General features: G+C 40.0%; 1 protein-coding gene across 1 annotated transcript in view; it reads left to right on the top strand.

Annotated features, from left to right (window-relative positions):
* Positions 1–4,061: 4,061 nt before the first annotated feature.
* UBTD2 (ubiquitin domain containing 2) overlaps positions 4,062–24,549 on the top strand; it is a 63,049-nt gene continuing 42,561 nt past the window's right edge. The window contains exon 1 of the mRNA XM_019450318.2: positions 4,062–4,583. Coding sequence (XP_019305863.1) covers positions 4,514–4,583 — 70 coding nt within the window. The 5' untranslated portion in view covers positions 4,062–4,513. The remainder of the gene's footprint in view (positions 4,584–24,549) is intronic.

The following is a 24,549-nucleotide window of genomic DNA, read 5'->3' as shown; positions in this document are numbered from 1 at the left end:
AATGCTCATCAACTGATGAATAAACAAAATGTGGTATAGCCACACAATGAAAAATTCATCAGCTATAAACAGGAATGAAGTACTGACACATCATACAACATGGATCAACCTTGAAAACATTATGCTACATGAGAGAAACCAGCCACAAAAGACCACATATGATTCCATTTATATGAAATGTCCAGAATAGGCAAGTCTATAGAGACAAAAAATTGATTAGTGTTGCCTGAGCTGGGGCTGTGAGTCGGGAGGAAATGGGGAGTGACTGCTAATAGGTATGGAGTTTCTTTTTGAGATGATGAAAATGTTCTAAAATTGATTGTAAATATACTAAAAACCCGTGAATTGTATACTTTATTTTTATTATCATTTTTAATCAAGGTATAATTGTCAGGGGTACCTGAGTGTCTCAATCAGTTAAGTGTCCAACTTGATTTTGGCTCAGGTCATGGTCTTGCAGTTGTGAGATGGAACCCTCAGTAAGGCTCCAAGCCCAGTACGGAGTCTGCTTAAGATTCTTTCTCCCTTGCTATCTGCCCCTCCCCAACTTCTGTGCCCTCACATGCACGTGCTGTCTTTCCAAAAAAAAAGTGTAATTGTCATATGACATTAGTTTCACGTGTACAACATGAGTCAATATTTGTATATATTGCAAAATGATCACTACAAGAAGTCTAATTAACATCCATCACTATCCATGGTTATAAAATTTTTTTCTTGTGATGAGAACTTTCAAGATTTAATCCCTTAGCAACATGCAATACAGTATTAACTATAGTCACCATGCCGTAAATTATATCTCTGTGACTTATTTATTTCATAACTAGAAGTTTGTGCATTTTTACCCTTTCACTCATTCTTCTGCCACCACTCGCGCCCCCCCCCCCCACCTCTGGCAATAACCAATCTGTCTCTGCATTGATGAGCTTGGACTGGCTTTGTTTTCATTGTTGTTTTAAATTCCACATATAAGTGAGATCATAGGTATTTCTCTTTCTCTGACTCATTTCACTTAGCATAATGCCCTCAGGGGCCATCCATGTTGTCACAAATGGCAAGATTTCATTCTTTTTTTGTTAAAGATTAAACAAAATTTTTAATGTTTATTTTTGAGGGGGGGAGGGGCAGAGAGCAAGGGAGACACAGAAACAAAAAAAATTTTTTTTAACGTTTATTTGTTTTTTAGAGACAGAAAGACAAGTGCAAGCAGGGGCGGAGAGAGAGGGAGACACAGTATCTGAAGCAGGTTCCAGGCTCCAAGGTATCAGCACAGAGCCTGACATGGGGCTCGAACTCACCAACCACAAGATCATGACCTGAGCCGAAGTCGGATGCTTAACCAACTGAGCCACCCAGGCGCCCCTTTTTTTAAAGATTTTTTTTTTAAGTTTATTTTTGAGAGAGAGAGAGAAAGAGTGCCTGCGTGCAGGAGTCTGGGAGGGGCAGAGAGAAAGGGAGACAGGATCCGAAGAGAGTTCTGCACTGACAGCAGAGAGCCCGATGTGGGGCCAAACCCATCAACTGTGAGATCATGACCTGAGCCGAAGCCAGACACTCAACCAACTGAGCCACTCAGGTACCCCAAGATTTCTTTTTTTTTTTTTATGGCTGGATAATTCCACTGTGTGTGTGTGTGTGTGTGTGTGTGTGTGTGTCACATTTTCTTTATCCATTTATCTACTGATGGACACTTGAGTTGTTTCCATGTCTTGGCTATTATAAATAATGCTGCAGTAAACATGGGGGTGCGTACATCTTTTTGAGCTAGTGTATTTTCTTTGGGTAAATACCCAGAAGTGGAATTGTTGGATCTGATGGTAGTTCTATTTTTAATTTTTTGAGGAGCCTCCATACTGTTGTCCATAGTGGCTGTATCCATTTGAATTGTACACCTTAAACTGGTGAAATATAGGGTATATGAAACAGAGCTGAATAAAATGTTATATAAAAAGAGAAGCACACACACACACACATACACATAGACACACAAAGAAGGCACTGTTTCTAAAGAAGGTCTTAAGTGGATTGAGCCATGCAGTAAGTTTAAATAGGTGATGCTAGACATGAAGTAGAGGACAGTTAATAAAGAGCCCCCACAGAGTTTAGAGCATTATTGGCCCAGTTTTACAGGTGGGGAAATTGAGCTATGTAGAAATTTAAGGTCATAGAGCTAGTACAGAATGGAAGCCAGATTCCAACCTAGGAAGTTGATAGCAAAGCTGTGGCCCCTAACTGCCACAGTACTCTGTCTCCTTGAAACTCATGATTCTGCTTTAAGATAAAGGCAAGGAGGGGAACACCCACAACTGAAAATCTCTCAATGGCATGGCTCTCTCTTCCTAGGAAAACTCCTCAGTGCTCATCAGAAACACTCATCATTTGGGTGCCTATTATCCATTTAATAGACATTGTGGAAGTCTTGGTTTCTGCCATTTCTAAAGCAAAATTCAGGATAAAGCAATCCTTTTGAAGATATTCATCATGCAGCTTCTCTCCTTCAGGGAAGTGATGAAGTGATGTCTGTCTACCAATGTGAATACTCAGCTGGTAATGATCAGATAGAAGGCTTTGTGACACAGTACCTGAATGTCAGAGCAACCTCTGAAAACTCATAAAAACATGATTGTATATAAGCTCTTCTGAATTTTCATGACTACCCAGAACAATACTGATTTGTCAGTATAAATTTAATATAACAGATTTCTATTTCTCACATTTCTGTGCTTTTATGTAAGTATAGGGTTTTGTTTGTCAAGCCCTCATTTTTATCTGATTATCAAATGAATACAAGGACAGAAATCTGTCTTTGCATTTTGGACTATTTCTGTGAGCTAGATACCCATGTGTGGGATAATCCCAAGTCAAAGGGTACGAACATTTTTAAGGTTCTTGATCCTCGTTTCCAAATTAATTTGCAAAAAGATTAAACCAATTTACACTCCCACCAGCAGTGTATGAAAATATATTTAAATGCAAATTCCAAACTGCAGAGTGTCTTTTTCTTAGGTATTTCACTTAAAAAAACAATTTTTTTTTTTTAATGCTAAGCAAAAGCCGACCCAAGATGTTAAAAAAAGAAAGTCTGATATAAAAATGGAGCAGATAGTTAAAACAGCTTGGGCAGAAATAAGCTTTAAAAAGGCCCAAGCAGGATGATAAAAAATTTTAAGGCATCATAGCAAAACACAATTCTGAAGGGATCATTAACAATTTGGCTTAGATTAGGATAGCGACCGCCAAGAATGTTGGGCGTGGTCCATGTACCAAATTCTGGTTTCGAAAAAGCTGGGTATTTAATTTTTTTTAATACTTCACTTTGTTCTAAAGGCGATGTAAATACCTAAAAGGAGTAGCATTGTGTCTGAATAATCAATCCCGTGGAGATGAAATGAACCCACGCCCTCAGAACTACGGTCAGCGCTTATCTCTCCTACACGGAATGCCTCGCCTCTGTAATCTGAGTCCAGCTTGCAACCACAATGACCGCTTCTACGTCTAATAATGGGGCACAGTGATTTGGGGGGGGGGTGTCTCGTGGGAGCGGTGAAGGCAAGGGGAAGCCCAGACTCGGCGTACCAATCCACTGAATTCTACACAAATCCCAAAGGTGCTGGAACCTCAGCCTTCGGCCAAGAACCCCCCACCCACCTTCGCCAGTTATTTGGGAACCAGCCCCGTTTCCGCCTACGAGGCTTCTATTACTTCTCTGTGCCCCCTCTGACTCGCTTCCCAGAGAAAGAGAAAGCTGACGCCCGAGGAGCAGCCAGAAACTCGATTTCGCCCCTCTCTACATCTCCTTTCTCACTTTTGTTCCTCCTTTCCTGCTGCCTCTCCCTTCTCTCTCCTTTTCTTCTCTTCTTTCCCCATCCTTCCTCCACGCCTCCTTTCCCGGCCTCTTCCCCGGACGGATCCGCAGTTCGCCTCCGCTCCTCCAGCTCGGAGCTCCCCTCCCCTCTCTTCCCCTCTCCTCCCCACCGCCCCAGCCCTCGGCTCGCGGCCCCTCCCGCAGCCAATCAGCGCGCGGCCTCCCGCGGCCCCGCCCCCGCCGGCCGTTCCGGGCGGGCCCGGTTGAGCCCAGGCCGCGGGTGCGGAGGGCGGCGCCGCGGGGCGGGGGCCGATGGGGCCTGGCGGACTGGCGGCGCCGGCGCGGGGCTCGCCTGGACGCGGGCGTGCGGGGCAGTGAGCGGGCGAGGCGGGCGCTGCGGCCCTCCCGGGATGGGCCGGCCCTGGCCTGGCGGGGCCGAGCCGGAGGCGAGGGCGGCACGCGGGCCAGGCCTGCCGGGCGGGCGGCCCGGGGGCTGAGGTAGAAGTGGGCGCGGAGGAAGGGGCCGAGCCAAGGCGGTGGGTGGAGCGGCGAGGGGGGCGGAGGCTGGGCCGCGGCGGGCGAGCGGAGCGGCGCGCCTGTCCGGGGCTCGGTGGCGGCGGCGGCGGCGGCTCTTGAGGAGGCTGAGGCGGCGGCGGCGGCGGGCCGGACGAGCGCCCGGAGGTGGCGGACGAGGCGCCGGGGGCCCCCATGGGCGGGTGTGTGGGCGCCCAGCACGACTCCTCGGGCAGCCTCAACGAGAACTCGGAGGGCACCGGAGGTAGGTGAGCGCCAGGGGGCAGCCTCGGCCCCCCATTGTTCCCGGCCAGGCCCGGCCACCTGTCCCGGCCCCTGCGGGCCCGCGGGCCGTGCGGCCGGGGCCCCTGAGCCCCTTTGTCATCCCCTCCTCCACGTCACTCCCCGCGCTCCGCTTCCGGCCGCCCCGCCGGCCGCGGGGTCGCCCCTTGCCCTGCCGGCCCCTGAGGAAAGTCCTTCGCCCGCCGGGGATGCAGCCCTCGGCCTCTCGACCCCACCGCCTCGGCTCGGGAAACTCGGACCAGAAACTGCCTTTCTTGGCCACCTCACCCCTTCTCCAGCCCGTTTAATTATTCAGGAACAGGATGGCGGCGCTGGGGTTGCAGAAAAGCGAATTGATGGGGGGTTGGGGAGGGGAGCTTAATGCATTCCCTCCGACGGGCCCCGCCACATCTCTCCGCACCCTTCCTCGTTCGGCAGAGTTGGCTGGTCTCAGCTTTCCTGAGTTTCAGATGACAGCTGCCCTGGTTGGTTCCAATTTGGCCATTTAAACCTGCAAGTTTCTGGAGCTTGGCTGGGGAAGTCTCGAGTGGCCACACGCATTATTTTAAGGAGGGGTGGGGAAACCGTCCGCCCGAGGAAAACGTGGCTTCTTGCTACGGCTTGCGGGTGTTGGGCCAGTTTGCTGTCGGGGTGGGCTAGTTGAATTCCTATCCGCCTTACGTAAAGGAAAATATGTAGAGTAAAAGTACAAATGCAGGAGTCCGACTTAGCCCAGTGCTTTAAAAGTTTTCGAACACGGAACGCACTTCTAATTTATTGTAAATAGCAGCTGGCGGAGGAGAGCTTTTTAATTCAATCTTCATTGTAGTATAACAGTGTAACAATACAATTAATTCTACCTTTGCTTAAATGACCTTTGGCTGAGTCCGCTCTATAGCCTGTGTAGAGGGCAGAATGTTGTAGTTAAAGAAGAAACAGCTAGGAATAGCAAAGATGACAGTGCTGGTTCCGTTCCAACCTTCTGTTCGATGTCTCAGAATGTAAGACGTATTTATAAGTTCCTAAACTAAATCGTTTGGGGGGGGGGGGAATGAGAGGGTTTACAACTTTTTCTTTTACTAGCTTTTTGGACCAATTGCTCGCCCTGTCCCCGGAGCTCCATCTGTAAACTGTGTACACTAACATTTAGCTGATAAAGTTCCTGAATTACATGATATTTTGCCATGCCACTTGATTAAAATCTGTGGGTTTCTTGTATGATTAAATCCTGGACGAATAGTTTGAGGGTTCATTGAAGTGTGTGGTGAAAATAAATTGTCCATGAAAACACTACTTAATAGTGCATTTCAAATCGTAGCGTTGTGTTTTGGTGGCACATTAACAGTGAGATCCCCAGTGAGGACGAAGCGCATGATTTAAAGCAGCCCTGGGTTAAGGTCAAATTGGGGGTCAAAATGATTCTTCCTGCAATTGAAGTGATCATTAGTGGTACCAAAATACACTAGTATGTGCTATAAATAGTGGGTTTTTGTTTGTTTGTTTTAAGATTTTAAATTTGGGATGCCTCAGTGGCTCAGCTGGTTAGGCGTCTGACTCATGGTTTCATCTAGGGTCATGATCTCCGTTTGTGGGATCAAGCCCTGCATTGGGCCCTGCTCCGGCAGCGTGGAGCCTGCTTGGAATTCTTTCTCCCCGCTCCCTTTCTGCCCCTACCCTCTTGCACTTTCTCTCTCTCAAAATAAATAAACTTAAAAAAAATTATTTTATTTTATTTTTTTTAAGTAATCTCTGCACCCCATGTGGGGCTTGAATTCACAACCCCGAGATCAAGAGTCACATGCTGTACTGACTGTGCCAGCCAGGCCACCCTGGTAGTGTTTAGTTTCAGTTAAATCTAATTTGTTTTACACTCATTTAAAAATTTTAATAAACATTTTTCTCTTCTTGGTAATGAATTTGAACCAATTTATTGAAAATCTTTTGGTAATGTGACTTAGGACCAGCCAGGCATTATTAGCACGGGCCTTTAAAAGCATGAAGTCTTAGCTTTTGGTAATTTATTACCAGTAGTGTCTAGTTAGATAACCATAGTATTAGTTTCTTTGAGAACTGAGATCTCTGGACCTTAAGCTGCGCTATAACTTTCTAAAGTAAAATTTAGAAAAAAGGAACACCAACCACAAAACCTCTTTTTCTTCTGAAGAGAAAGTATGGGCCTCATGTAACCAGTGGAAGAAGTAGAGGAAGGGGCTGCGTGGGATAAAAGGATTGGTTTTGGAATTTAATTATAGAAGACTTTGTTCTTCATTATTGTCACAATAGTTAAGAGTTAATTGCGGTTTAAAGGAATTAGCTCAGGTGAGTGTTTTAGGTTAACACATTAAATAGTTTTTACTTATTATAGTAGGTTTTTGTTGAGAAGGGAAAGAGTATTTTTCCTAAGGGTGTTGGCACAGATCCTTTGCTTTTCAGACATAAATTGATGGTTTGTAGTTTTCACCTGGACATTTGTGTTATGAAAAATTCTTTTATCAACATGAAGTAAAATAGTCTTCTGATGCTTTTCATGACAGTTTTACATTCACATTGTTTTCAAGTCTCACCATTTTAGATTGGTTTGACCTTTTTTTTTTTTTTTTTTTTTTAAAGAGTGTGTGAATTGGGGAGGGTAGAGGGAGGGAGAGAGAATCCTAAGTGGACTCCACACTGAGCACTCGATCTCACAACCTTGAGATCATAACCTGAGCTGAAATTAAGAGTCAGACGTTCAACCGACTGAGCCACATAAGTGCCCCTAGATTGGTTTGACTCTTGAATATCAGGTAACCTTAGTAAAAAATGACTGTTTTAAAAACCTTTTTGGCCATTTGAGATACTGTACTTTCTCTTTCCCTCTGGATCTAAGTCACTTGTGCATACAAGTAATTGCATATAGGAAAAAAACTTGCTTACTAAGGGATGTACTTTGAAGGAATTTGAGAAATTTTTGCAAAAGACTGTAGAATATGGAAATTGCTTAATCCACATTATAAGATTTGTGTTATATGTTATTTTGGAATCATTTGTAGTATCTTCCTCTGGCATATCTTGCCTAGAATTCAGTTTCTGAGTTTCAGCTAGTTTGACCATTTTTTAAAAGCCTAATTTTCATCAAGACAAGTATAGTATATACATTATACAAGATTATTTAGCAATTCACTTCAGGCTTCCATGTTCCTAGAACATTTTTTAGACAGCATGTTCTGTATAGTTGTCTGCCTTAGTATGATGTGACATTGTGATGCTGGGGTTGGAACTCAGGACCTCTAGACAAGGCTTTATGTAGTCCATGGCATTGGCTAAGGAATGAAATCTCATGATTTTTAAAAATAAGTATGCGGGGAAAAAACAGTAAAGTGAAATTAGTTGAAGACAGCCAACTATTATTTTGTTCACCTCTTTAATGAACTTGATGTAGAAAGTGGGTTCTCACTTTCTGGGTGTATCTTTTGTTTTGCATAGTCAGTGATATCCCAAGGGGACTAACCCTCTGTGGTCACAAGTTTCCAGGTTTACAGCAGGATAACTGACTGCTGGCCATTCATTTCTTTATTTCATAATGTCTTGAGAATATCATGGAATTCTTTTGGGTATCCATTTATAGCTGCCTTACAGACACCTACTTGAGTAACAGTGGTTTTTGAATAATAACTACCATTTATCCAGTATTTATTATGTAACAGATGTTGTGCTCAGTGATTTGGTTTTCTCATTTAGTCTTCAATAACTCTGGAAGGTGGATAATATTTCTATTTTATGGATGGATTGAACCTGAGAGAAATTAAGTTGCTTAACATTGCATTGTTTATAAATGGCAGGCAGAACTTGAACTCAGTGCTGTGATAAAAAATGCTAGTTTCTCTTTTTTTCTAGTTTCATTTTTAAATTTGTGACAAAATACATATAAAATTTGCCATTTTAACCATTTTTAAGTGTACAATTTAGTGGCATTAATTACATTCACCATCCCCATGTGTAACCATCCCCCCATAGTTTTAGAAACTATGTATTTCTAATATTTTTCATCTCTTCAAACAGAAACTCTAGATCATTAAGGAGTATTTCTTCTCCCCTCTCCCAACCTGTTAACTTCTAAATCTAAGTTTTTTCTCTGTGAATTTACCAAGTCTAGATATTTCACATAAGTAGAATCATACAGTATTTGTCCTTTTCTTTCTGATATATTTCACTTTGCATAATGTCTTCAGGTTAATCCTGTGGTAGCAAGTATCAGTACCTCATCCTTTTTATGGCTCAATAATACTCCATTGTATGTATGTACCACATTTTGTTTATCCATTCTTCTACACAGACATTTGGGCTGTGTCCACTTTTTGGCTATTGTGAATAACGTGGCTATGAACTTTGGTGTACAAAGAGCTGTTTGAGTCCCTGTTTTTGGTTCTTTTGGATATAATATACCTAGGTGTGGAGTTGCTAGGTTAAATGGTTTACTTTTTTGAGGAACTGCCAAACTTTACCACAGTGGCTGCATCATTTTTCATTCCTACCAGCAACATACAAGGGTTTCAGTTTCTCCATATCTTCAACACTTGTTATTTCCCACTTTTAAAATTAATAGCCCTTGTAGTGGGTATCTCACTGTGGTTTTGGTTTGCATTTCCCTAATGACTAGTGATGTTGAGCATCTTTTAATTAAAGTGCTTCTTGGACATTTGTTTATCTTCTTTGGAGAAATGTCTGTTTAAGTCCTTTCCCTGTTTTTTAATTGGGTTGTTTTGGGGTTTTTTGTTGTTGTGTTGTGGGAGGCCTTTATATATTCTGTATATAAACTCTTATCAGATACATGATTGGAAGATATTTTCTCCCATCTTTTCACTTTTTTTTTTGTTTTTAAGATTTTATTTTTAAGTAATCTCTGTACCCAAGGTGGGGCTTGAACTTACAACCCTGAGGTCAAGAATCACATGCTCTACCAACTGAGCTAGCCAGGTGCCCCATCTTTACTCTCTCTTGGTAGTGTCCTTTGATGCATAAAAGTTTTTAACTTTAATGAAGTCAAATTTATTTTTTCTTTTGTTGCCTGGGTTTCTGGTTTTTGTTTTAAATGTATATTTAACTAATCCTTCACTGATGGAGAAAGAATAAATCTTTAACCAGTAATTCATAAGTCTAACTTAACTAACATTTGCTTTCTTAACTATGAATAGAAACTATTTGAAGTTTATTTTCTGTCTTATGTGGTGAAAAGGTTGATTAGTAGTGAAATGGTTTTTAAAAAGTTGACAAAAGTAATCCATAAACCTACTTCAACTTCTTAATCAAGAGATGATTGTTACATTTTCCGTAGAAGCATTTCACAATCAAAAGGCATTGAAAACCCACAATATGCCCAACATTGGGTTGGTTGCTGTTGTTCCAAAAAAGGAATCATGATCTTATTTCTTGAGTATGTCAGAATCCTTTTTTAGGAAAGCATAATAAAATATGCACACATGAAACAACTGTAAAACACTGGTAAACAGATAAATATACTATAGGATAAACTGCGCAAGTGCTGAGGGAATAAAAGAAAATAGTGATCTGAGCTGCTCAAAGGTGGTCCCGCTACCAGCAGTTTTGCTATAACCTGGGAGTATGTTAGAAGTGCAAAATCTCAGGCCCGCCCCCAAACCTAGTAAATCAGAATCTTCATTGTAACTAGATTCTCAAATGGTTCCTCTGCATATTGAAGTTTGAGAAGCACTGTACAGGATTGCTTACAGTGGGAAGAGATTAGAGCAAGGAACCCATTAGGAAAAAAATGGCATGAATCGGGACTATATTGGATAAAGGGGTATAGAAAAGAAAGTAAAATACAGACAGTCCCTGACTTATGATGGCTCAATTTAGGATTTTTCAATTTTACAATTTTACAGTGGTGCAACGTGATACATACACATTCAGTAGAAACCATACTTGAGAGTTTGAATTTAGTTTTTTTTCCATGGCTGATGATAAGTGATATGATACTCTCTCGAGATGCTGGGCAGAGGCAGCAACCTGCAGCTCCCAGTCAGCCACGTGGTCAGGATCATGAGGGTAAGCAACGGATACTCTTACCATTTTGTTTCTCACCTTCAGTATAGTGACAAATTACGTGGTATTAGGCTTTGTGTTAGATGATTTTGCCCAACTGTGGGCTAATGTAAGTGTTCTGAGCACATTTAAGGTAGGCTAGGCTAAACTATGATGTTCTGTAGGTTAGTTGTATTAAATGCATTTTCAATTTATGATGATTTCAATTTACGATAGGTTTATTGGAACGTAACCTCGTCCTAAGTCAGGGAAGATCTGTAAACCCATGTTTGTGAATCTGGGTGACCAGGAATATTGAGGTGGCTTGGCAGGTTTTGGGGAATAAGAAAGAGCTATCCGGGGCAAGCTATAATTTGCCTTTCAGTATGCCAAGATTTAGTTGACACAAGAATTTTTAAGTTGGGACATCATGTAGGGTGGTGCAGATGTTTAGATATGGAATTCTTATTCAGGATTAGGAATGTGGATTTTGGAGTCTTTGGGGGAGGTTGACTGAAGGTGTAAAAGTAAATGACTGCTATAAGTAAGTGAAAAGAAGAAGAAAGTACTAAGAACTGAGTCATGAAAATTTCACAGAAGATGGACCTGACCATTCTTACAATTCCAGAAAATAATTTATTTTGTTAACTTCTCATTCTAGTGTGGTGTTTGCAGAAATTCTACCTGTAGTGTGTTACTCACATCCAGACTCAAGGTAGACTTCTTGGGCATCCAGCCCCAGAATATACCAGTAGGCCTTTTGAGGTTGATATACTTCAGAACAAACACATTTCTCTACAAAACACTGGTTTCTTTCTTCACCAAGAATATCATTCATATCTCTATCTTATGTATTTTCAATGTTCCATATATTCTACACATCATCTAATTAGTTTGCTGATTGAATTTTCTTATGCTTCTACTCTTAGGACTGGGTCTATAATTAAAAATGAAGTAGAACTGAGCATGAGGAGGGCTGATGATTAGGCTGCCCTTCTCCTTAGTGTGACAGTTGAAGTAAAAATTTTTCCTATTTTCTGGGCTGGTAGCTCTGTGGCTTTATGAGTAGGATGCATAAAATTTTATGCCAGTTGGATAAAGACATACTACAAAATAGGAGGCATTTACTTGGTATAAAGCAGAGGGTGCTTGATTTTACCAGAATGAGTATAGCTGTGGGGGAAGACCAAAAGGAAAATAGACAGCAAGAAGGTGTGTGTCAGAAATCCAGGGGAACTCTGGGTAGGAAGGCTGTAGGTATGAGAACAAAATTTAGGTCGGGGACGCTACAGTTGGAAAATACTGAGATGTGGGGAAAGCTGAATCCTCTCTGGAAAGAGATTTAAGCACTCAAGTTTTTATTAAAAATAGACCTGGGATATTATATCCCTGGCTAGTCCAATTTTGTTTTCAGTTTTCTAGCAAATAAAAGGTTGACATTTTTTCCCAGTCAAGATTATCTTGGACTTTATGTTGGAATGGCATTTTTAAAGATTCTTGCTATGGATAGTAAATGGCCTGGGTTTTTTTCATCTCTGATTTTATTTAGGAATCAGTTGCTAGGGGGCGCCTGGGTGGCTCAGTTGGTTAAGTGTCTGACTTGGGCTCACATCATGATCTCACAGTTTGTGGGTTCGAGCTCCACATCGGGCTCTGTGCTGACAGCTCAGAGCCTAGAGCCTGCTTCGATTCTGTGTCTCCCTCTCTCTGCCTCTCGCCTGCTCACACTCTGTCTCTCTCTCTCAAAAATAAACATTAAAAAAAAAAATCAGTTGCTAGTGCTATATACTATGGGTAGAATCTTTATGCCATTAGAAATGATAAGAATCTTCATTCTGATTTTTGATGATCCTAGTCTGTAACACCTCTCTTTAAAAAAATTTTTTTTAATGTTTTATTTATTTTTAAGACAGAGAGAGACAGAGCATGAGTGGGGATGGGGCAGAGAGAGAGGGAGACACAGAATCTGAAGTAGGCTCCAGGCTCCGAGCTGTCAGCACAGAGCCCGATGCGGGGCTGGAACTCACGAACTGCGAGATAATGATCTGAGCCGAAGTCAGATGCTCAACCAACTGAGCCACCTGGGTGCCCCTGTAACACCTCTCTTATGGAGAAATTTTAATAGATGGATTTTACTTTTTTTTTTTTTTTAAGATTTTATTTTTTAAGTAATCTGTACACCCAACATGGGGCTTGAACTCACAACCCTTAGATCAAGAGTTGCATGCTTTTCCAACTGAGCCAGCCAGGAGCCCCTATTTTTTTGTTTAAACATTTTTGTTTTAGTTTATTATTTATTTTGAGAGAGTGAAAGAGCACAAGCAAATGCAATGGGGGGAGGGGGAGAGAGAGAGAGAGGGAGAGAGAGAGAGAGTGTGAGTGTCTCAAGCAGTCAACATGCTGTCAGCCCACAACCGTGGGATCATGACCTGATCCGAAATCAAGAGTCGGACGCTCAACTCACTGAGCCATTCAGGCGCCCCTATTTTAAAATCTGATTTTCTTACTGCAAATGCAGAGCTTTGGCAGCACCTGCTAGTGGTACTATACTCAGGTGAGTCTTCTAATAGGAATGATTATTGAGTGTTACTCTCTTGTAGTGAGGAACTTTTGCCATTGTGTTTATGAATTAGTTATCTCTTGTGGCTTTTGACCAAGACACATTCTTCTCTTGTTGCAAGAAAGCATTAGATTGATTTCGTTAAACAACATAATCATATTAATTGGGCATGATGATCAATTTGCTGATTTAGTGATTCTCTCATTTTTCCTTACTGCAGACCACCTGAATGGTTTATCTTCATTTGGTGGACCATTGCACCTGATTCTTCCCGCCGCCCCTCACCATCCCTACCCAGCTTTCTGCTTCTGCTTATCGGGCATACTAGGCTACCAGCAAGCTCCTCATGATTCACTGGTAGTTCAAGGACCATAGGTTGAGACTTTACTAACGCGTATGTACTTAAAGATGCATGTGTGTTGGCCGAGAACAATCAGCATGTATTCGCCTTGCATCAGCCACTTTTGACTTGCAGTCAGCAACAATCAAGTTTGTTTTTGAATATATCCCATATATTGAGCTGAGAGGTTAAATATTGCTGAGTATGCATTGAGTGTTGTAATGCCGTTTTTTGCGTGTTTGCAGTAAAACTTTTAGGCGTTTCCATTATTGCTCTGTTTTCAGAAATGGAATTTCTGTTCAAGTTAGATGTCTAAACAAAAACATCCTAATGTGTGAAAGTCATTTTAAGTGAATATTACTTGAGTGTGAGTGAGGTCTTGATATATCAAGACTTGACTAAATAATGAAGTAGTGACTTTTGGACTTTTCTCATGAAGTCCTCAAAACCCTTCAGATAATTTTTTGCATGTATTATGATTGGCTTATAGGTATGAGCTAGGGCAGGCCTCTTTGCATCAGTTCAGATCATTTCCGTGCTTGTGGACTATGTGACAAGAGTATCAAAGGGGCAGAATAACAGATGGTCCAGATCACTTGGTTATGCTTCATGATAAACTATCACTTTCAACTCGGGGTAAACATCTTATTTTTTTAAACTGGAACTTTTAAAAATAGCCAGCCTCCATTATTTCTAACTGCCAGTGCTTATAGCTAACCATATAAATAAGGCCTGCTCTCTGATATCAAGTAGACTATGGTTGAGTAGAGGAATCATACATTTAATTAGGAAAAGTTTTAAAAACCTCTACAGTGGGGCTCCTGGGTGGCTCAGTCAGTTAAGCATCCGACTTCCGCTCGGGTCATGATCTCACAGCTTGGGAGTTTGAGCCCTGCGTGGGGCTCTGTGCTGACGGCTCAGACCTGGAGCCCACTTTGGATTCTGTGTCTCCCTCTCTCTCTGTCCCTCCCCTGCACATTCTCGGTTTCTCTCTCCTTTATTTTTTTTCCCCCCGCCCCATCTGCCCTTCCCTCTTTTTTCTTTTCTTTTTTTCGTTCTCTCTCCTTTAAAAATAAACATTAAAAAAAATTTTTTTAAAGCCTCTACAGCAATGGAAAAAGTATTATGGAAGTTCAGAGAATAGTGGGGAGCAGGGTCAGAAAGCTTCACTGAAGAGGAGATATAAGTAGTTGGTCTTGAAAGAGGAGTAGATGGAGACAAAGTAGAAGGCAGAGGAAATTATTTGTATAGCAATATGAGAAAACCTGGCATTTTGGCGGACTGGCAAGAAGCTTGTGGAGGGGTAGGTGAAATATGAAGTTATTAAGGTATGTTGCCAGATTTTAGGAAGACACAGTTGCCACAATTAATAGACCAGTTGCGAGACAATATATAGGTGATGGTATTTAAGTGGATTTTTTGTGTGCTAATTCCCATTTAATGCTGCATTCTGAGGTTATTTGATACAAAATTCTGATGTAGCAAGGTGTTACAATCTTTAGCATATTTTTATTCTTTTGTAATTTTAATCATATTGTCACATATTAAACATCAGAAATGTGTTTCACTTTTTTGCATGCACATGGGGTGCCTGGCTCACCCACTCAGAATAGCGTGCGGCTCTTGATCTTGAGGTCGTGAGTTCCAGCCCCACGCTGGGTGTAGAGATTATTAATAAATAAACTTAAAAAAAAACCACCTTTTTTATATGTACGTGTATGTATATGTTTGTCCCACATCAGTTTTTGTCTATGGTCCTAGGTTTCTGGCACATGGAAAGAGTTTGCACAAAGATTCTGCAGACGTGCCTGAGTTTTAATCTCTTGAAAACGTCTGCATTATCTGTGGTGCTTTGGGCTCCGTTTCTTACATTGTTGAAAGAAGAGAATGGATTAGATCATCTTTGTCAAGATTATATCTTAATTCTTTTTTAAAATATTTTTAATGACAGTTTTCAAGCATATTGAAAAAATTAATATAATAAACATTTGAATATCCGTCACTTAGATTAAACAGTGTGTGTGTGTGTGTGTGTGTGTGTGTGTGTGTGTATTTGCTTAACTGAGAGTATAGACATCATGACACTTCAACATGTAAATACCATTATCACTCCTAAGAAGATTATTCCCTAAGATCAAGTCCATAATCACAGTCCACCAATTGTCCCAAAATGCCTTTTATAGCTATTTTTTTCAAATTAAGATCTATTCAGCATTGAGACATTGCATTTGTTTTTGTATTTAATTTTTTAAAATCTAGAACAGCTTCTCCCCTTTTCTTCCCTATGACATTGATTTTTTGAAGAGTATTATAGAATGTATCACATTCTGGGTTTGTCTGTCATTTAGTGTATTTCTCTAGCCTCTGTATTTTCTTTAAACTGAAAATTTGGTAGATCTAATACTAACAGAATGTGATTATTTCCTAGGCTATACTGGATCCAAAATCCAAACTTTTCCCAGTTCTTTTCTCCTAACTTCCAACACTGGGATAATCTTTGATTACTGAATAAATCTGAACCTTATTTTCATTTTCCCACCCAGAAACAAGCTTAAGATCTACTGTCAGCCTGCAAGTCTACAGTACCCTATTATTAACTATAGTCACTGTGCTGTACATTATTAGATTCTCAGAGTTTATTCTTTTTATAACTGAAAGTTTGTACCCTTTGTATCTACATTTCTTTCTTTCAGAGTGTGAGTGGGGGAGGGCAGAGAGAGGGGGGGAGACAGAATCCGAAGCAGGCTGCAGGCTCTGAGCTGTCAGCACAGAGCCTGATGCAGGGCTCAAATGCGCAAACTGTGAGATCATGACCTGAGCTGAAGTCAGCCATTTAACCGACTGAGGCACCCAGGCTCCCCTCCTTTCTCTCATTTTTATAAAAAGGTTCTATCATGTTTTTTTTTTTTTTAATTTTTTTTAATGTTTATTTATATCAGAGAGAGAAAGAGAGCACAAGTGGCAGAGGGGCAGAGAGAGATGGAGACACAGAATGTGAAGCAGGCTCCAGGCTGTCAGCACAGAGCCGGACATGGGGCTCAAACTCACAAGCCGTGAGATCATGACCTAAGCTGAGGTCGGATGCTTAACGGACTAAGTAAGCCACCCAGGTGCCCCTATCATGGTTATTTTTCGACATTACTTATCTTCTCGGGATGTGAGCTGCATTGGCCTGGTACAGACTTCATAATACTTGAGGTTTCATAATACCTTAGACTCAGTTAGCTGTTGCATGACATACGTTTTTGACTTTATAATGGTGTTAGGGAGAAAGTAAAAGTCCACTAATAGAAGACTTATTTAATTCTAGAACAAGAGCTCTTTGTTAACTAGAACCATATAGTGTAATGAAAAGTTCCAGTTCCATCTCTGTCTCTCTATATCTAGTATGACCTAAAGTCACTTGACTTCCCCATTTCTTGTTTTTTTCTTATCTATAAAATGAGTATGTTTGTTGGATGAGATCAGTATACTCAAACTTTTTTAACAGTTGAATCTCCTTTTTTTAGGTATACCTTACATTGAATACTAAAGTATCAGCCTCAGCATTTCATTTTCTTTTATTTTGATTGTACAGTCACTAAAAAAAATTAGAGTCTCATAAAGTTCTATAGGTTTTTTTTTGAAGTTTGAATCACTATCAACTGTACTCAAAACTTCAACATTATGTCTTCCAGTATTGTGACTTACGTTATCTTTTCATTAAGCATTGTTGAGTTACTTTTTGCCATGAGAGAATATGCTGAGCAGGTATATCTAAACTTGCTGTGACATTTAATGGGGCCCAGACCTGCATAGTACCATATTAGTGTGTTCACTGGTACATTGTTACATGAGTGGACATGTGTGTGCCTGTATTAACGAAAGGCACTGTGCAGAGCTCTTGATTTCCCAATCAATGACCCATTTCAAGAAGTTCCCTAAGTTTCATATGTGCATAGAGAAAGTAAGAGAAGCTTTATTCCAATGTCACCATGATTAGTTTCATGATGAACATGTTTCATGATGGTCTGTATGTTTGAAATTTAACATTTGATGTGTGGGGTCTTGTTATTATGATTCTTAAAAAGTAACATATTTTACATATAATTTGAATCATGTTTGTAGAACTCTGAAGCAACTGTTTTGTTTCCTTGAGTTCTTTGGAACCAGTTTTTAAAATTAGTTGATTAGATCCTAGGAAAAATCTTTAACACATAATTTCAGTCGGTTTTTCTCTATTCTCAGGATAGGCATACTGTTGTGGGCATTGTATTAGATATCTGTGGTTTCATAGAATTACTGAAAAAGTACTATATGAATTAAGTATAAAACTTTAAGAGCAAACAAAAGAAAGGTAACACATTAAAAATAGCGAAGATGGGGGGGCCTGGTTGGCTTAGTCAGTAGAGCATGCAACTCTTGATCTTGGGGTTGTGCGTTTGATCTTGGGGTCATGAGTTCAAATCCCACGTTGGGCATAGAGCTTACTTAAAAAAGAGATAGTGAAGGGAATCAATGCGGTGGTAACTTGTGCCTATATCACTAATTGCAGTCTGGTTTTAGATCTGGAAGTTTGTTTACTGCCTGCATTTGACTTGCCTTTGCCAGGAATTAAAAGGGTAGTAACAAGCCCACAGGTGGTCTCTTTCTTCTGGAGCAACTTTTGGCTTCATAATGTACTCTGTAAGTGAAGCTGTTTCATTATTTAAGACATGAACTTTACCTCTCAGCCCATTTGAAGCTTGGCACTATTAGGCCTACTCTTCTCTCTGTCTGACACAGCTTCACTTTTCTCCTTTCTCTCTTGGGTATCAAATATTTCAGCTCTTTGTCTACAATTCAGGCATGCTTGTATTATGTTTAAACTTTGGAGTTTCAGGGGTGTCTGGGTGGATTAGTCGGTTAAGTGTCTGACTGTTGATTTTGGCTCAGGTCATGATCTCATGGATCCGTAGGATCAAGCCCTGTGTCAGGCTCTGTGCTGGCAGTGCAGAGCCTGCTTGGGATTCTCTCTCTCCCACTCTGCCCCTCCCCCCCTTTCAAAATAAATACATAAACATTAAAAAAAAGAAAACTTTGGAAGTTCAGGCAGGAAGTGCTTAATGGAAATGGGGTTGATAAATGAGATCTTGTGTTTGAAAGATTTGACTGTGGCTTATGAAGGAAGAACCAGAATGAGATGATGCTGAGAGGGACCTCGTAGGTGAGGTCTGATGTCTGTCATATATGTTAGTCAGACTTTGCTTATAAAGAGTGGACTATATTGAGATAAAAAAGGAATGTCAGTGAAAGAAAGATCTTCGCATCTAGTGAGCAAGGCTTGGATTTTCTTTCCTTTTCAAGGCCTTTGACCTTTTCACTTAGTATTTATTTACATAGTAAATATTTGCTATGAAATGCTTTTTTATTAAGTTCTTAAAAATAGCCTGGCCCTTCCTCATTTTTTTAATTGCTTTTAGAAATTATTTGTTTACTTGTTTATTTCTTACTTGCCTCACAATATTATAAGCTCTGAAATAATAAATGGATAATTGTGACTGTTTTATCACTTGGAGAATGAAAAGTGTACTACTTGGCTTTAGTTATTTAATTTGATTTTTGGATGAAATTATTTTATTACTAGTTCCTTAGTTGTATGAAAGCCCATTGTCTTATAGAGACTCCTCACCATAATTAACTCTGGGATAAATACTTATTTGCCCAACTGAAGGAGGCAGTGATCTAATTTGCTTGTTAAGGTCTCCCTGCTTATTTTGTGTGTATTTTTGTTATTTTCTCCTGTCATCCTTAGCAAACCTAGTGATGATTTGAATTGCTTTGCATATGAAAAGAGTTAATTATATTTATAGCCCACCCAGCCCAGTAGAATTGTTAGGCTGCCCTTGAGCTGAATTTGTGTTTACATTGAATGTAGCAGAAATCTAGTTTTCACATATAGCCTATAAAGTATTCTATTAACAGGGAATAATAAAGACACTCTTTATGAATTTTCTGAATGTAGGGGTTTTTGTTTGTTCATTCGGTGGGTTTTTTTCAGCAGACATTTTAGGGGATGTTAGAGGAGGGCAAAGTCTGAGGACAAGTTGTAGGATGAAACTGATCTTTGAAGTATTTTACTAAACACAAATTTCACTTTGGGGGTCTAACCCACACTCCTCCATGTAAAAAGTATAAGGAGCTTTGTGTTTGGGAGGAAATTAGTTACACAAATACAATATTATAACATGTAGCTCTTTAACGCATGCCTTGTGTTATGAGATATTTAGTAATGCAAATATATTTCGCACTTTTCATCCTGTTTTTACATATCAAAATCTCCCTGTTATTTGCACAGCAAACACATTGAGTATACCAATATGACAAACTGAGCGTACATACTGTTTCAACAGGGCCTACCACAGTGGCTTGTAAGTAACATATACATAAGAAATACTTGTTGAATGAGAGCTTGAAGTAATTCAGAGTAATGGCTTTTCGATTGTTTAAGGTTCACAAGTATAATTAATATGTGAGAAGAGCCATAATTGCAATACATAATCTTTTCCTTTGTTGTAGTTTTCGGTTTAAAAATAAATCTTCACATTTTCTTGATTCTTACAAGGACCCTTTGACTTTAAGGAAAGATGATGTTAATATCGCTGGTTCACAGGGGAGGAAACTGAAGCACAGAGTTTTTTCGAATAAGGAATAAAACGAGTATCCCAAACTGTAAGCTCCATTTTCTGTTTTCTAACTCCATATCCTCTCCACAGATGGTGAGGGGTTTGGGTGGACTTTTCTTTCCTTGCTGCAGAAGTGTGTGCGTTTTTCCTTTGGGGCAATAAGCATAGTTGAAGTTAATGGAATGTGTTTCTTAAGGACTCTCATGTTCACTCTTGTATTCAAAATGGAGATGACAGCAGTAAAAAATGAGGTAGATAGTTGCCTTTGATCTTAGTCAATAAATTATCTTGCTTTTCACAAGATAGAAAATTTGAGCTAAGATGTTAGTTATCTAAAACTGGTGAAATGGAAAAAAGTGTTAGTCTTGTTCATCTTTTGTGCCCTTTTACTTGCTTATCTTTTGCACTTTTACCTCTGCCTCCTAACCTAGATTGAATGTTTTCAGCTTAAAACTCAGTTTACTCAGACTTGACCTTGAACTTCGCAGTTGAGCTGTGTGGGGGAACAAGTTTTCTTGAGTTTCTTAAAGTACAAGAAAAGAAGGATTTGTCTAATCTGAAGAAAGCTTAATAAAGTTTTTCTAGGCCTGTCCTCTGAAATTACCCTTAGTATAGAAGTATTAGAAAATCGGTCTCAGATCCTAAAGTAGTGATCACTCCAAGGGGTGAGTTGAAGGAGGTTACATGAAAGTTCTTTCTAATTGGTATATCCAGCAGTTAAAGGATGGGGATTGGAACCCAGAAGTGAATTAGTGTTTGTACTTAAAATGTCAGCATATGAATCATTGGAACTACCTTCTAGTTTTATAGCTGAGAAAAGGAACAGAGACCATCCATCTCCTGAATATGTCTTGCTCTGAAGGAGGAGGTGAAAACTATGTTGGTCCCATAATGTAGTTTCATTATAGTAGCTTGTGCTTTTTCTGGCAGTCCTCAATACATTTCTGCCTTGAACTTCAGTTACCCTGAATATAAGAATTTTAACTTGACGATTAAAAAGACTTTGGACCTTTAATCATTGATGTATTGCCAAAAATTAACACATGGGACCTATTGAACACACCCTTCTGTGAATTTGGCTTTTGCTTCTCTGAGTTTGTGATGGTTGCATCATGTTGTGGGTAGCTGTGTCTTCCTAAATGACTCAGAGTAGTTTATAAAGTCTTATAATTTTGAAGTGAAAAATTGAGATGTGTGCTACTACATATAAATAAGACATAATGAAAAGGAACTTGAGAAACAATAAAATGATACCTAGTACTCTGGAATGAACATTGAATAAGACACTTCAGCCTGTAACAAGAGCTCTGAGAATGGGGAGAGTTGCTTATCTGTTATTGAATGAAATGTAATATACCCTTGGAAGCAAGAAGGAGAGTATCTTTTTGCACTGGATCTGTCATGGGGTTGAAAATAGGTTCTTGGCTTGTATTTTTATTTTCTATATACCAACACTAAATATACTGACTAGAAATTATAATGTAACTGCCTAGGACAAACAAATGACTGAAAAACATTTAACTTTTTTTTCTGGAACAATTGATCCTTAAGCATTTTAAGAAGGGAATAATAAACAGGGACAGAACTACATTTGAATGGTAAAGGTTGGTTTTTCAGTTTAGAATAAGGATGAATACTAAAAGCCTAAATATGAAAAGTGTGAGAAGTTCCACATTCATTTATTAAAAAAAATTTTTTTTAATGTTTATTCATTTTTGAGATAGAGACAGAGTGTGAGTGGGGGAGGAGCAGAAAGAGAGAGACACAGAATCTGAAGCAGGCTCCAGGCTCCAAGCTGTCAGCACAGAGCCTGATGCAGGGCCTGAACTCACGAACCGTGAGATCATTCATGACCTGAGCTGAAGTCGGATGCTCAACCGACTGAGTCACCCAGGCACCCCAAACCTCCACTGTTTATTTTATTATTATTTTCTTATTATTTTTTTAATGTTTTTATTTATTTTTGAAGGAGAGAGAGAGAGACAGAGCATGAGCAGGGAAGGAGCAGAGAGACAGGGAGACACAGAATTCAAAACAGGCTCCAGGCTCTAAGCTGTCAGCACAGAGCCTCATGCGGGGCTTGAACTCACAAACTGTGAGATCATGATCTGAGCTGAAGTCGGACGCTTAACCGACTGAGCCACCCAGGCACTCCAGTTCCAATATTTATTAAAGAGGGAAGAAAAAGAAGTTCTCAGATGAAACATCAAGGGAGATTAAAGAAAATTAAGATGTAGAGTAAAATTCAGTTTCCATTGAAAAATAGTTCTTATTTAATAATAGGTGGTATAAAACACGTTGGCAAGTTATTTTTGTACCGAAGTCTTGAGGGAAAATGTTATACAATTTTAATGAGTTGGAAAGTATTGACTAATGATATCTTTACATTTACTCCTGATATAGTCTAAAAGCTACTTACAACATTACTAAACTAAATCAAACCTGGATCACTTTGCTTTCTAGGTAAGAAAGGAGAGTAATTGAAGCTTTTGCACGCATGTGCGCACATGCACACACACATTATATATAATATACATAAAATATATATACACAGAAAAAATATATATGTATGTACTCTTTTTTGGTATATTTATTCTTATATATAGTCTTTTCATGTTTTACAGGAGGACTTGTTTAGGACTAATTTTTTCTTACTGTATATATTTATGGTTATTTAAAAAACTTTTTAAGAACTCTTTGTGGGGCGCCTGGGTGGCTCAGTCAGTTAAGCGTCTGACTTCAGCTCAGGTCATGATCTCACAGTTTGTGCGTTCGAGCCCCGCATCAGGCTGTGTGCTGACAGTTCAGAGCCTGGAGCCTGCTTAGGTTTCTGTGTGTCCCTCTCTCTTTGCCCCTCCCCAACACGCGCACATGCGCGCGCTCTCTCTCTCCCTCCCTCCCTCTCTAAAATAAACAAACAAAAAAAACCACTCTTTGTAAAAAATTTTTTTAAGTCAAAAAGCGTATTTAAGGGGCTCCTGGGTGGCTGAGTCAGTTAAGCATCTGACTTCGGCTCAGGTCATGGTGTTGTGGTTTGTAATTTCAAGCCCTGCATCAGGCTCTGCACTGACAGTGAGGAGCCTGCTTGGGATATTCTCTCTCTCTCTCTCTGCTCCTCCCCTGCATGTGCACGCTCTCTCAAAATAAAGTTAAAAAAAAAAAAGTTTATTTAAGAAAAAGTAAATCACATTTATCTTAACACCTAACAAATATTTTGGTGTACATTCTTTCATGCTCAGGTTGTGTGCTGTATGTATAAAAGAGAGGGAGAGTAAGCACAAAAATCAGGTCATATATTCAGAGGAATGTGAAGTGCTTTTTAAAGTCATTGCAGCTATGCTTCTAGAGCAGTTATGACTTCTAGAGTTTGACTTTATGATGTTCTGGGATATAACAGAAATGTCATTGTTAGCTTTTCATTTTGGGAGGGTTTATCAGTATTTTTTCTAAAATTGACCTGACCTCACTGTCTGTTTTGTAGAGTCACCACAATGATGTGAGAGATGCGCATCCCACGACTTAATCTGAGGAAATGCAGTATAAACTAGAGCAAAGGGAATACCCTGCTGTAATTGGGCAAGTTACCCAAGGCGTTTATGTGGGCAGTTTGTGAGAATACAGTATTTCTTAGGACATTACATCCTTCTGAACAGTGCAGTTAAATAAGCTAAAAGTAAAGCTTGGAGTTTTGTAATGGACATAGCTATAGATGCAATTTAAAATAATTAAGTGACATTCAAGATCTATCTCTTCCCATGAGTCTAACCCCAAGACAATACAGTTTCTAGTAGTTTTCCTGTTACTTAGATTGTTTCCATCACCCATCACTTTCTTATAACTTGGTGGAGAGGTAGAGAATTTGATGATTGAGTCCCGGTTCTGCTTTACAGATTTTGTGGCAAAATCTTGGACAAGCCAAAATCCCATTATGTTCTGTGGATCTGTTGAACGTACTCTTTGATTCTTACCTGTTCTTAAAATTAAGCGGGCTTTGATTGTACTTAAAACCAAAGGACTTGGCAAATGAATACAATTCAAGTGAAGTGCATTTACCCACATTTTTGCCCAACAATTTCTCAAGCAAAGGAAACTTTTCAGATTGAAAATGGAGACCCTCCCCCCCCCCCCCCCCCCCCCCATAGAGTCTGATGGATCACTGGCTGGGACAAACACACATGCTTTGGGTAATTGGTATGTGCTGTCTGGGAAATAGTGTATAGTTTGGGCACTTAAAATCCATGCCAACTTGCTATGCCATCCTAAGCTCTGGCATCTTTAACCTCATGGAGCCCTGCAACCTTATAGATGGATTGATTATCATGTGGGTTCACTTTGGGAGGGTAGGTGAAAGTCTAGGACCATGTTGAACATTAATCCAGTAACTCTT

The sequence above is a fragment of the Panthera pardus genome, unplaced genomic scaffold (genome assembly GCF_024362965.1).
Source record: "Panthera pardus isolate Hobbes unplaced genomic scaffold, ASM2436296v1 HiC_scaffold_2, whole genome shotgun sequence".
Lineage (NCBI taxonomy): Eukaryota > Metazoa > Chordata > Mammalia > Carnivora > Felidae > Panthera > Panthera pardus.
Note: the sequence above shows the minus strand (reverse complement) of the source record. Positions and strands in the feature narration are given on the sequence as shown.